The sequence below is a fragment of the Phytophthora sojae genome (genome assembly GCF_000149755.1).
Source record: "Phytophthora sojae unplaced genomic scaffold PHYSOscaffold_16, whole genome shotgun sequence".
Classification (NCBI taxonomy): domain Eukaryota; phylum Oomycota; class Peronosporomycetes; order Peronosporales; family Peronosporaceae; genus Phytophthora; species Phytophthora sojae.
The window spans coordinates 544950-558348 of record NW_009258130.1 but is presented as its reverse complement, the minus strand read 5'-3'; the positions used below and the strand labels follow the sequence as shown (position 1 = coordinate 558348).

The 13399-nt window shown below is 51.2% G+C and overlaps 6 protein-coding genes across 6 annotated transcripts; 2 read left to right on the top strand and 4 right to left on the bottom strand.

Moving 5' to 3' along the window:
- Positions 1-799: 799 nt before the first annotated feature.
- PHYSODRAFT_533903 (hypothetical protein) lies at positions 800-1508 on the bottom strand (the record flags this gene model as incomplete). The annotated part of the gene is made up of 2 exons (XM_009540798.1): positions 800-861; positions 944-1508. The coding sequence occupies 2 exons, from the start codon at positions 1506-1508 to the stop codon at positions 800-802; spliced, it is 627 nt and encodes a 208-aa protein (XP_009539093.1).
- Positions 1509-4037: 2529 nt separating this feature from the next.
- On the top strand, positions 4038-4658 carry PHYSODRAFT_533747 (hypothetical protein; the record flags this gene model as incomplete). The annotated part of the gene is made up of 1 exon (XM_009540797.1): positions 4038-4658. One exon carries the CDS (start codon positions 4038-4040, stop codon positions 4656-4658), a length of 621 nt encoding a protein of 206 aa, XP_009539092.1.
- A 1991-nt stretch (positions 4659-6649) lies between these two features.
- PHYSODRAFT_342364 (hypothetical protein) lies at positions 6650-7301 on the top strand (the record flags this gene model as incomplete). The annotated part of the gene is made up of 2 exons (XM_009540796.1): positions 6650-7208; positions 7276-7301. The coding sequence occupies 2 exons, from the start codon at positions 6650-6652 to the stop codon at positions 7299-7301; spliced, it is 585 nt and encodes a 194-aa protein (XP_009539091.1).
- Positions 7302-8302: 1001 nt separating this feature from the next.
- PHYSODRAFT_534211 (hypothetical protein) lies at positions 8303-8950 on the bottom strand (the record flags this gene model as incomplete). Its single annotated transcript, XM_009540795.1, has 1 exon — positions 8303-8950. One exon carries the CDS (start codon positions 8948-8950, stop codon positions 8303-8305), a length of 648 nt encoding a protein of 215 aa, XP_009539090.1.
- A 1224-nt stretch (positions 8951-10174) lies between these two features.
- Positions 10175-11782, bottom strand: PHYSODRAFT_307806 (hypothetical protein; the record flags this gene model as incomplete). The annotated part of the gene is made up of 3 exons (XM_009540794.1): positions 10175-10226; positions 10818-11463; positions 11566-11782. The coding sequence occupies 3 exons, from the start codon at positions 11780-11782 to the stop codon at positions 10175-10177; spliced, it is 915 nt and encodes a 304-aa protein (XP_009539089.1).
- Positions 11783-11962: 180 nt separating this feature from the next.
- On the bottom strand, positions 11963-12667 carry PHYSODRAFT_534145 (hypothetical protein; the record flags this gene model as incomplete). The annotated part of the gene is made up of 1 exon (XM_009540793.1): positions 11963-12667. One exon carries the CDS (start codon positions 12665-12667, stop codon positions 11963-11965), a length of 705 nt encoding a protein of 234 aa, XP_009539088.1.
- Positions 12668-13399: the final 732 nt, after the last annotated feature.

Genomic DNA, 13399 nt, shown 5'->3' with positions numbered 1-13399 from the left:
AGAATGCCAGACGCAGGACTCTGGGTTTGATGTAACCCCCCCCCCCCCCCGCGCGACAGGAAACTAACGCTAACGTTGCAGGGATAGGATAGGACGGGCTTCACTAGGCGTGACGATGCAGTCAGCGGCTCAGTGATCCTGTTGGACACGCCGGTGTCTGTCTGGCACAAATAAACTCTCATTCATCGATTGCAGGGCTCGATTAATTACATGCAGGAGACGCCGTAGGGCTTAATGGGCCTACTCATACCCAGTGCATTTGTCGCCCTATTCTCTCCTCGCCATGGTAATTCATTCCGCCGCGGCCTCGATTATCTTGAGTCTTGAATTTGTTGTTCACTAGTCCCAATCCGGTGGCTGCGACCTGGGTAATCTTCTGCTCGTGTCCACTTCGCTGGCAATCTAAGCGAAGTGGATACGAGGAGAAGATCACTCAGCCTGAGATCGGCTATCGAGACCAGCATTATCCCAGATGTGATATCCGCCTCAGAGCGATAGCTACGGATTCCTTTTGTTATATCCAAAGTCGCTCGAGTGTCTGATTCTTCATGCTTCGACATCCCGGCTTTTGTTTCCGTTTATTCTTACATCGCAACTTGAAAATGTTCACTAGCGTGAGGTTTGGCAGATTGTACAGGAACATTCGGGTTTTTCAATTGTATCACATTGACATCTAAGGTATTCGTACGAGACTAGTACGTCCGCGTACGCAGCGTTGAAGTTGCCATGTGCCAGAAGCTTTTCAAGGTGAAGACCCGGATCTAATTAGAGTAAGCACGGTGAAAAGCCGATCATAGATCTACGCCTTCTGGGACGACGTCGAGTTCGACGAGCCCGACGACTGGAGGGGGATGCAGTCCTCTGCACAATAACAACACAAAAGCCTGTTAGTTCAGATGCTCACACAACATCCACCAACTACAAAAGGTACCAAGCAACGTACTGTAGGTCTGCCACACGGTCTTCTTGTCGTCGAGCGCCTGGAAGCCCAGCCAGTAGAAGCGCATCATCTTGCAGCCGCCGTTCTCGCACGACGAGTAGTCGATGGGGAACTCGGTCTTGACGTTGACATTCGAGTGGCCGTACTCGCTGTAGCAGTCGTCCGCGTACAGCACCTTTTTGTCGTCGAGCCAGAACTCGCACGGGCCCGTGTGGATGAGGCCGCGAGAGAAGACGGCCTTGCCGTCGGTCGGGATGGGCTGCGGCGTACCGTTCGGGTCGGTGAAGCCGCAGTCGGGCCCGTATAGCGATGTGTCGTCCAGCATCGTCTTGAGGTCCTTGAAGTTGTTGGCTACCTTGAGGCTCTTGAACACCTCGACGCTCTTGGCGGTGTTACCGTACCAGTCGTCGCTCTTCCACACGGGGTCGATCTGCACGAGCCATTGCGAGTTCTCTCCGCCCTTGAACTGCGACTGGGGGACGTAGATGTACCCGTGGGCGTCGACACCAGGGATCGACGCGGCCATGAGCACGGCGGCAGCGGACGCGAACGTAGCAGCGGCCAACATTGTCGAGGAAATGGTTTGCTAGGAGGATGGAGTGTTGCTGCTTGGGAGGCAAATTGGGAAGTGGTCGTCTTCGAAGAGTTCGTCGCGCCCATGACACCGCGTATCCGAGCGTCTCGGTCTGCTCGGGACCGGCGGAAAGCTTTGAGACCTTTTGCTCGGAGTGTGATGGTGCGTGCTTGCGGACAGCGTGGCCATCACGCGCGTTGTCTTTGGAATCGAGACGCGCTGCGATGCAAAACGTGCGATTGCTGCTGCAACCGCCACAGGATCGAGCTATTATACGGTGCCATGGTGGCGCTGCTTTTGTTTCGAGGATCGTGTCTGGTGCTGTCTGGGAACCGGCTGTCAGATCACTTGTCCACTCCCGGTGACAACCTGCGTAGGCCCTAGGCCCTAGGGACATACCCGGACTAATTGCGCTTCTCGTTTCGTTACCAAGGAGTTGCAAGTGGTTCGCGCTGCTCCGTTGAGTCAATGCCCGAGAGAATGCAGGTCGAATACGACGGATGTCGTCGGTACAGCGAGCGAGGCGTTTCGATCGATTGAGACCGCAGAGTCTGCGGCAGACCGATTGAATCCGTGGTAGACGTCGCACGACCACCGAATTGCACAGCTCCTCGGTGTTGAGTCTAGCTTGAATAGAGACGGACGAAGCGACTTGACGATCACCTGCCAGGTGACGCAGCCTGCAGGACCCTTGGCGCAAGTTGTGGCCACGTTCTAGCGAGCCGCGTCTCAAGCTGTGTCTTACAGTACAAAAAGAGATTAAATTGCGAGCGGCCAATCCTGCAGACGACCCTCGTGCTATGATGTGAATTACGTGGTTTCTCATAGATGTAGGACACCAGCAACGCTTCGCAACACTCTACAGATCTGGACACTGCGCTCCACGGTGCTGTCGGACAAGGTCCGATTGAGTCGGGGACGTTGCCTGCTCCAGCTGATTGTAGTTCAAGCATTTATTGTGGTTGGCATGGCTGCAGGACTCGCGCTTGATGATGATTCGGTGCACGAACGTGCGGCATGAGCCGACGAACAGAAACAGATGGCTTGGCCTGTCAAAAATGCCCTGGCTGTTGCAGAACGCAAGCTGGTGTACAGGCTGTACAGTGAATGTCATGGCGTCGGCCCCCAAACTTTTAGAAAAGACCAACCAAACTCCAGCTCCGACATAGGGAAGCTTTGTCCTAAGTTAATCTTTCTATGAGTACTGTACTGTATACAATAGGAGCGATACGATGAGAAAGAATCGTATCGCTCCCACTGTATACAGTACATGATGAGAAAGGATCGTATCGCTCCCACTGTATACAGTACAGTACTCATAGAAAGATTAACTTAGGACAAAGCTTCCCTATGTCGGAGCTGGAGTTTGGTTGGTCTTTTCTAAAAGTTTGGGGGCCGACGCCATGACATTCACTGTACAGCCTGTACACCAGCTTGCGTTCTGCAACAGCCAGGGCATTTTTGACAGGCCAAGCCATCTGTTTCTGTTCGTCGGCTCATGCCGCACGTTCGTGCACCGAATCATCATCAAGCGCGAGTCCTGCAGCCATGCCAACCACAATAAATGCTTGAACTACAATCAGCTGGAGCAGGCAACGTCCCCGACTCAATCGGACCTTGTCCGACAGCACCGTGGAGCGCAGTGTCCAGATCTGTAGAGTGTTGCGAAGCGTTGCTGGTGTCCTACATCTATGAGAAACCACGTAATTCACATCATAGCACGAGGGTCGTCTGCAGGATTGGCCGCTCGCAATTTAATCTCTTTTTGTACTGTAAGACACAGCTTGAGACGCGGCTCGCTAGAACGTGGCCACAACTTGCGCCAAGGGTCCTGCAGGCTGCGTCACCTGGCAGGTGATCGTCAAGTCGCTTCGTCCGTCTCTATTCAAGCTAGACTCAACACCGAGGAGCTGTGCAATTCGGTGGTCGTGCGACGTCTACCACGGATTCAATCGGTCTGCCGCAGACTCTGCGGTCTCAATCGATCGAAACGCCTCGCTCGCTGTACCGACGACATCCGTCGTATTCGACCTGCATTCTCTCGGGCATTGACTCAACGGAGCAGCGCGAACCACTTGCAACTCCTTGGTAACGAAACGAGAAGCGCAATTAGTCCGGGTATGTCCCTAGGGCCTAGGGCCTACGCAGGTTGTCACCGGGAGTGGACAAGTGATCTGACAGCCGGTTCCCAGACAGCACCAGACACGATCCTCGAAACAAAAGCAGCGCCACCATGGCACCGTATAATAGCTCGATCCTGTGGCGGTTGCAGCAGCAATCGCACGTTTTGCATCGCAGCGCGTCTCGATTCCAAAGACAACGCGCGTGATGGCCACGCTGTCCGCAAGCACGCACCATCACACTCCGAGCAAAAGGTCTCAAAGCTTTCCGCCGGTCCCGAGCAGACCGAGACGCTCGGATACGCGGTGTCATGGGCGCGACGAACTCTTCGAAGACGACCACTTCCCAATTTGCCTCCCAAGCAGCAACACTCCATCCTCCTAGCAAACCATTTCCTCGACAATGTTGGCCGCTGCTACGTTCGCGTCCGCTGCCGCCGTGCTCATGGCCGCGTCGATCCCTGGTGTCGACGCCCACGGGTACATCTACGTCCCCCAGTCGCAGTTCAAGGGCGGAGAGAACTCGCAATGGCTCGTGCAGATCGACCCCGTGTGGAAGAGCGACGACTGGTACGGTAACACCGCCAAGAGCGTCGAGGTGTTCAAGAGCCTCAAGGTAGCCAACAACTTCAAGGACCTCAAGACGATGCTGGACGACACATCGCTATACGGGCCCGACTGCGGCTTCACCGACCCGAACGGTACGCCGCAGCCCATCCCGACCGACGGCAAGGCCGTCTTCTCTCGCGGCCTCATCCACACGGGCCCGTGCGAGTTCTGGCTCGACGACAAAAAGGTGCTGTACGCGGACGACTGCTACAGCGAGTACGGCCACTCGAATGTCAACGTCAAGACCGAGTTCCCCATCGACTACTCGTCGTGCGAGAACGGCGGCTGCAAGATGATGCGCTTCTACTGGCTGGGCTTCCAGGCGCTCGACGACAAGAAGACCGTGTGGCAGACCTACAGTACGTTGCTTGGTACCTTTTGTAGTTGGTGGATGTTGTGTGAGCATCTGAACTAACAGGCTTTTGTGTTGTTATTGTGCAGAGGACTGCATCCCCCTCCAGTCGTCGGGCTCGTCGAACTCGACGTCGTCCCAGAAGGCGTAGATCTATGATCGGGGGCTGAACTTTCGGCTAGAGTTGATCTTCCAACGCACTGTCAAGCGCCACTGCCTGGTTACGTCGACGCTTGCGACGCAGTCATACTGGTCTCGTAAAAATACCATATAGATGTAAATGTGATACAATTAAAAAAACAGAATGTTCCTGCACACCAAGTTGCGCCACTGAATCCTACGTTAGGCGTGATAGGAGACCGAAGTCAAACGCAAGCCAAAGTGATGGCTTCAACTCAAGTATCGATGCATGAAGAGATCAAACTCATGGAGCGCTCAAATACAGCAAATCAAAACTCCGAGGCTATCGGTCTGGAACGGATATCACATAAGGGATACCCTGAGAAATACTGGCTTCGATACTACACGAACGCTCTTACGTGGTCGATCTCAGTGGTGCGGACACGACGAGTAGATCATTAAGGCCGTGGGCATAGGATTGGGGTACGCCAAATTCAAGATCCAGGCCGCGGCAGTGTAAATTGGCACGAAGGGGGTCGGCTGGAGAGAATCGGACGATGAGTTTGCCTTGGGAGACCACCGTATCCCTCAGATGCCTCAGGTAGGACAAACACAACATGGACAGACCGTCCAGGTCGTACGTTGGTTCGGAATTCGAAGCTGCCAACATATCATCTGACAGTGCAGATGGACAGACGATCGACGTCAAGTGTACGTGTCCCAGTCAGTCGCGAGCAATTCCGGTGGTACTGTATGTAGACGTAGCAGTGTAGGCAAATAATTCAGTAGGAATTTTAGATTAATATGATAAGACGTCCTAGAGGAAACGCTGTCACCAAAGCCTTCGGCACCGGATGAGCACAGTTATGCCATTTGAATACTTTTGCGAGCGCTGGACATGCTCAAGACAAACAAGATTGCCTAAAAAGTAGCTTCTCGAGCGACAGTCTGCTGTACTTGACAAATTTGGCCCCGTTGCAACGACACGGGCACTCGGTCGTCACCGTTGCCATCTGGTTCAGTTCGTCGCTCATGTGACGTTCTGTAATATTACATCAACAAATGCGAGCAATGCAAGCCTCAACGAATGCCTGTGGTATGCATCAACGCATGTCGAGAAGCATACACTATAGAACTTATAAGGTAGCGCTATGCCAAACTAAAAGCCCCCAATTTTGCATTTAATTAAACGGCCAACAATAGGATAGTTTGGCCATGACAGTGAGGAGCACGGCGCTTTGGGCTGCTGAAACTACGCGACGTGGCTACATTCCTACCCACTTGTTCACATGGCGAGTCATCGTCAAGTCGCTGCGTCCGTCTCTATGATGTGGTGCCAGTGCCTGCGCTTTGGTGGTCGTGTGCATGTAGTGCACGTACGGTTTCCATGCGCAGGACGATTAAAGATTAATTCCCAACGTAACCTCTCGCTACATACCTCCGAATCCTTTCCTTTCTAGAGCTGCTATCACGCGGTGATCTCTTTTTTATGGGGAGCCGCGTCGCATGAAAGGAGAACGACTCAAGTTACGACAATTGATTTGCCCGGTTGCCGCAGCCCCGTTGACTCACTTATTGTTCCTAGGTACAAGTCAAACCTCCACCGTCAACGTTGTGCAGTTCCTGGTTTCCAGACTGCACGAGCGTCCCCTCACAAAATCCTGGCGCTGTCCGCTTCTTCGAAACAAATTGCCACCGTCTAGGTCAAGCATGTGGCAGTTGCAGCTTCGATCGCACGTTTTGCATGGCAACGTATGCCTCGACGAATCCTAGGATAACCGTCACAGATGGCAGTCCAGGCTACGGGCACGCTTCAGACTTTGACCAGCGGATTCCGACAATCGGTGTCGCGTTGAGAGCTGTTCCATTCCAACCACTTTCCAATTTGCCTTCCAAGCGACAGCAACCCAAGAAACCCAAACACTTCTCCAACTATGAAGACCACCGCTGCTATCGCCTCCGCTGCCGTGATCATGGCCGCCTCGATGCCCGGCGCCGACGCTCACGGATACATCTACGTTCCCCAGTCGCAGTTCTTCGGCGGTGAGAACTCGCAGTGGAGCGTCCAGATCCCCCCTGTATGGCCTAGCAACGACTGGTACGGCAACACCCAGAAGAGCGTCCAGGTGTTCAACTCGCTCAAGACGTCCCACAACTACAAGGACCTCCGGACGCTCCTCGACAACACGGCGGTCTACGGCCCTAACTGTGGCTACACCAACCCGAACGGCACGCCGCAGCCCATCCCGACCAATGGCAAGGCCATCTTCTCTCGTGGTCTCATCCACACTGGTCCGTGCGAGATCTGGCTCGACGACAAGAAGGTCATGGCTGCGGACGACTGCTACAGCAAGTACGGCCACTCGAACGTGAACGTCAAGACGGAGTTCCCCGTGGACTACTCGTACTGCAAGGCAAAGGGTGGCTGCATGATGCGCTTCTACTGGCTCGGCTTCCAGGCGCTTGGCAAGAAGACCGTGTGGCAGACCTACAGTACGTTGCTTGCTACCTGGGTATTGAGTGTTTAAACTAACTAACGAGTCTTGTTGCTGTGTTGCAGAGAACTGCATTCCTCTCAAGGCTTAGACTCAATGGACGTTGACTACACGCGTAGACCCCGCTCGGTGCTGAAAATTCATCAACCGGTGAATTGGAGTTTGTTTCTGACACCCGGTTTGGTACGAGTGCTTGGTTACTTCAACGCGCAGAATGTGGTCGGACTAGTATCGTTAGAAATACCATAGATGTAGTTGTGATGCCCATATAATGGAATATTCATCACTGAGACGAGATCGTATCTGTGTATAGTTTCCAACGTCGATCAGGTGCACCCTTCACTCTAATTACACCATTTCCCAGGCAGCCTGGTTGGTTTCCCAACCAAAGTGGTTCAAATCATTTTCCGGGGAAAACCTTATATCACTTTTCCCAGGTATTTTCGAGCAAAGTGGTTCTGTCGTAAATCGTTCCCAAGCAAAGTGGCTTCACTATCATCGAGAATTTAGAGCCATTTTGAAGAAATCAAAACGTAGCTTAGAACAGCCTTGTGAATGTATTTGAGGGGTCTATCGTGATCTACGTGACGTGGGCAATTTAACTAAGCCTTTTTGCATCGAAAAATAGCAACTTTTGATTCTTACAGACCAAGGTCAAGACGTGGACTGGTCCAATTTAGCCCCATATGGTTGAGCAAACCATTTTGCTTGGAACAAATACAGCTGTAAATCACTTTGGTTGAAAAATGCCCCTTTTCGTCGCAGTACAGACATCTGCTTCAATAAGGAACACTAGAAAACCTATAACCCTTTATATTGTATGAATGCTGGTTGGCTCAGACATACAAATTTCCCTATTATGCTAACGCAATATTCCATCACCTTTCACAATTTTATATATATAAGGTGTTCTTTATTGAAGCAGAAGTCTGTATTATGTTGCGCGAGACCTTCCTGCACCACTTTGGTTGGGAAACCAACCAATCTGCCTGAGAAATGGTGTAGAAGAAGAAAAAGTTGATTAACTAGATAGTGGACATGCCGTTTCGCTAGCTACGGTAAGTTATGATAATTTCTACTTGGATAACTCAATTATGGCCGCGGAATCCAAATTCGACAACCCTGTTGGGGTAAACTAATTGGTTTGGGTGCATCAAACCCAAGTCGTTGAAGCACCGAGTTTATTGCATCACCGTCCAGTTTCAGCTCTTCAGAATGCTGGAACATGTATTGACAATGTCGGCGAAATGAGCTCATCAAACCTTGAGTGCTTGGTTGCTCTGTTGCTGCTTCCTCAAAATGGATATCGTTGCGTAGACGCCATGTAGCATGGAACACAATTGCTGTGTGAACTCTCCATGGCAGCAAAATGGTTTTATATTGTTGCTTCCAATCTGCTTTGATGTCCCGTGGTTGCGGAAAAAGCAGTAGCCTCCAGCTTAACACGGCGTGGAACGCCTTGCTCCATCGCGCCCACAGTGATTGCCACATATCGTTCAAGCCGGGGCATGAGAAGAAACAGTGCTCAAGTGTTTCAATCGCCACACACGATTCTCGAACGCACTGTTGAGCCGTAGGATTGAGTGCCTTGAGGAAATACAACCTTGAACTGACAATGAGATCTCCAAACAATAGTCTTAACATGACATCATACACCACCGGAATCAAACAGCGTCGCAGCGAGATGTACAGAGCTAGTGTAGAATGAATCCGTAATTGGGGGCATCCAAGTTCTTGCATAGGGTGGCTACCAACTACTTGAGTGCTTCATAGCAATATATTCCAGTCCAACAATCGAAGATTCGGAAAAAAATTGGTGCCCTTGTCAGCTAGCACTCCAAATGTAGGAGGGAAGGCTCCACGAGATGAAGCCCTTACTCCGCCTGCATCAGGATCCGGTAGCACACGACGCCATACTTCCGTTGATTGCCGATACAACTGAAAGATGTCGCTTACTTCGATTTGTGACCCGAGCAACGGTAGCACCACTCTGCGGATCTTGCGAAAAAAAAGGAAAGCCGTTGGCCAGTGATGAGAGGTGTCTAAGAAGTCAGCTAGACACCATCGCTGCTGAGCTGCAAGCTCTCGGCACAGACATATGAAATGAATCGTTCCTGTACCCAGAAGTTTTTGAGCCGAGTCCTCTCGACGATACACTTGGAATGAAGAAGATGTATTCCACCAGATAGGAGTGAATAGTGCATACTGAACGGTTCTTGCTCTCGTATACCGCAGCGTGTGCCGAAGTGGCCAATGTACCCGCTTCCAGTCCTTCAACAACTGGCGCCAACACATTGGCAGCATAGCTGCTCGCCATCCCGGTGGGTTTGGAGGATACTGAAGCAAAAAGTCTCCAGACCACCTTCGCGAAAATACCCCATATCGTAAGTGCAATAATTCAGCAACTGGCCTGTACCAAACGGCCGCACCATCATTCCATGCGTATTCAGCACCTGAATGAACTGCTGAAGAAGCATAAAACGTTGTCTTCGAATCACTGAAGCGAGCACAGGTACACCAATGCCATCTTCATCACGTGGCTGAGTAGCCAAGCCCTTCTTCACAACATTGATTCCACCTGGACCCGCTGCAATCTTATTATATAAAGCGTAACGGGTCACGACACCCTGCCATCGCCTGATAAATCGGACCGGGATATTTATCGTGGTCGTGAAATACCATAACAAGGAGATGACCGCAGCTTGGACAATTAGTCGACGCCCCATCAAAGTTCGTGCCCTTCCTTTCCACAGCCGGAGGCGAGTCATTAATTTTTCATCGAGCTGATTTGCCACAATTGTGGACGTATCAAAGTTCCCAAAGGGAATGCCAAGATACTTTACAGTCTCGCCCTTTCGAAGTGATCGGAGCGGCTCGATTATTGGCGCCGCCCGATGGTTATTGAGGCTCATGATCACACTTTTTTCTGGATTGAGCATTGCACACGAACCAGCACAATAGAGATCAACTAGGCTGAGTTGTTGTTGCAGACACCGCACATCCGCTGAGAGTAGAACTGTGTCATCAGCAAAGAAAGCCACTGGGATCGAAATTGTCTAGTCAACTTCAACCCCCAGCTCTCGCTCTGCGCGTAGAAGATTTCCAAGGGGCTCTAAAGCAAGCGCGAAAAGGAAAGGCGACAAGGGGTCTCCTTGTTTTACTCCACGTGAAGGTTCAAGAGCTGGTTGCGACCATCCATTTAGCATTAGAGAACATTGTGAGCCATCGTAGAGTAGTTTTATCCACGAGAGAAACTTGGGACCAAATTCTTGGCGCTCCATCACCTTAACTAGATACCCACGGTTAACACGATCATATGCCTTCGCAAAATCGAGAAAGTGGCAACGCCTTTGTCACCTCGAGAGGTAACCAAGTGTTGCAGGTCACGAATCAGCATTACTTGGTGATGAATGGATCTCCCTGGGATGAAACCCTTCTGGTCAGGATGGACTAGCGAGGGCATCCAGGGTTTTAATTTATCGGTGAGCGACCTCGACAACACCTTCACTTCCACCGGTAGCAGAGTTATCGGTCGGAAGTTGCCCGGATCTGCACGATCTTCCTTTTTGAAGGTATCGAATCAGAGAAAAGAGAACCATGTCCGCACGACGTGTCTGCATCGTGCTCTCCGACGGGATAATCTACCCATTCACTGGATCCAGTCAGAAAGGGACACGTAGCTTTCAGTAGCAACTCAAAGGCGCTAAGCAGGCGCAGAACCCCCCACTGGGTTTTTGCTTCAGCGCTTTGTCGTTTCAGTTCCGCAGCTAAGTAGCTGACGTAGGAGCTCCGAGTTTTCCCGAGGGGCAAGTGGGAGCTGATCGCACGCTTGTTAAATGTGCCCAACATTCCATTTGCTGCGAGAATGCGGTTCAACAGGTGGATCGACGCCAGTTCCTTCAAATCGTCACCACCATTTGCGAGATCAGTGCAGAAGGCCGTAGACCATGCAGTTGGCATCGCCGTAATAGATTCGACTACTTTGTCCATGTTTTTGGATGTCTGCAGCAGATTCTCAACAGGTTTCATGTGTTGCGTGTTTTGGACCACACGATCCTCATGCGATTCCAGCTTCGCTTCTTCGGCTGACACTAAAACACCTTCAGCCACCAGTTTGTTGGTCCCTGGGGTCTTCGTGCGACCCTTGGTTGGAAGGGGTTCACTAGCATCTTGGGTGGTTCCCGTCGAGGTAAGATGAGGTACCATCATCAATACACCAGCAGTCCCATCCGACGTAGTATTTGGATCAAAACCTTCAAACTCACAGTCCACAACTTCAAAAGCTGCATAGGGATTTTCGTCCGTAAAGGACGACAGAGTACGGTCAGCACGCTTGAAACCTGTTTCCATCTGACGGGCCATGTCCACGTCGTCATCACTTGGTGTAGATTGCATATCCACATCCGAGTCATCCACTCGCAGAGCAGCACGTTCAGCGCCATGCGGTTCAGCGTCCACGGTCATCACCCCTTCTTCAACGCTATCCGATTGTTCCGCTGCTTCTATCAGCAAAACATGGCGAGGCTCCATGGCATTGCCATGAGCTTCTTGCTCCTGCTGGTGCGGGTCCATCTCATTCAATTCCAGTATTGGAGATTGGAGTTGACGTCGTGGCAGCGTTTCAACGCAACTGCGTCTCGCTGGGGCTAGCTCAACAGCATTCTCAGCCGAAGTTGGCGGTGGGCTACGACATATTTCAGCTCCGAGAGGCAACGTCACCGAGTATGGCGACTTCTTGAAGCTAGCGGAGCTTCAGCGCGTTTTCCACGGGCAATGTAAAACTTCCGCCCATACACCAACTGATTGGTAACGAAGCCACGCACTTTTAGGCTCTTCTTGCCCAAAGTAAAAACGCCAGGTTGGTGTAGCCACATGAGCGTCCATGTTGACGTCTCGCGGCGTCAAGAAAAATGGTCTTGCCCCAAGCTGGGCTAAGCCCATAAAGAGATCATTGGCGACAGCCGTGGACCGCACTCCGAAGACGTCCAAGTAGAACTTGCTGTCAAACGGAGACTGGCGCTTGATCTTGAACTTGCGGCCGAGGAGGTTCACTTCCTGACCGACGAGTCTCTTCTCGGCCTCAGCAGAGCGAACGTGGACGAAGATTCCACCAGCGGGGGCCTTCTCCACGAGAGCTACTTCGTAGCGCGAGAGGAGTTCTTGAACAACTTGATTCCCGTGATCTTGGAGAAACGAGTTGAACACGACAGGCATCGCTACCGACGCGCAGTACGTTCCGGAGTCGATGGCAACGACGTGCGTTGTTGCCGGCGGCGTGAACGGACGGTTCTCGGTGATGAGTGCGAGATAGTCGGCCGCTGAAGTGTCGCTGCGCTCGTACGCCTCGACTAGACGCGCTGCATCTTCATCAGACAAGCGCGGCTCAGACAGCATCGACTTCGAATGGCGCACGCGCTCGTATTCCTGCGAGCGGAGGTGATCCGCCATGGAGATCATTGTTCTCAGAGGGAGAGCGTTAGGGGTCGTTCTTCTAGGAAGCTAGCGAAACGATTTGTCCTGAGAAATGGTGTAGTCGTGCTTTGAAAATAGTCTTACTTTTGTACTTTTTCGTGACAGCTCACACACCAAAAATTTCCCGAGCAGCTCAAAATGATTCAAAGAGAGTATATTTGAACTGATCTCGACGGGCTGAAGCCAATCATGGTCTTAGATTCTAGTTAAGGCAAATATTGTAATCACAAGAGCGAATCAAAAATTCGACTTTCTCCCACAAAAATCAAAGACTAATTAGAGTGAAGGGTGTAATACTCAGTATCGATTGCTACGGCTTGAGGATGCATACTAAGTAACGAAGAGGGAGATATCTTCCGATGTAATCCCTTTACTTAGACTAATAATAGTAATATTTTTTAGTACAGATTTTGTATTAATATGCATACTTGTTTTTTTAATTGGTCATGGAATGTTTTTTTAATCCTTTTTTGCTTTTCAAACCAATTTGTTGGTGATTCGTTGATTTGATGGTCTGACTCGGATTGGTTTCGTCTGGTTTCGTATCGAAGTCCACAGCCATTGATTGGTAATGGGGCTTTCACTTAGACCCACCGTTATGCGAAGGTTAACTTACACGAGAATCTGTATATTGAATGGATGCTAGCATGCCTACATGCAACGCAATAGTCATTCCGGATTTTAGAGCATGGAGAGAAAGCGCGATGGGACCTGGGG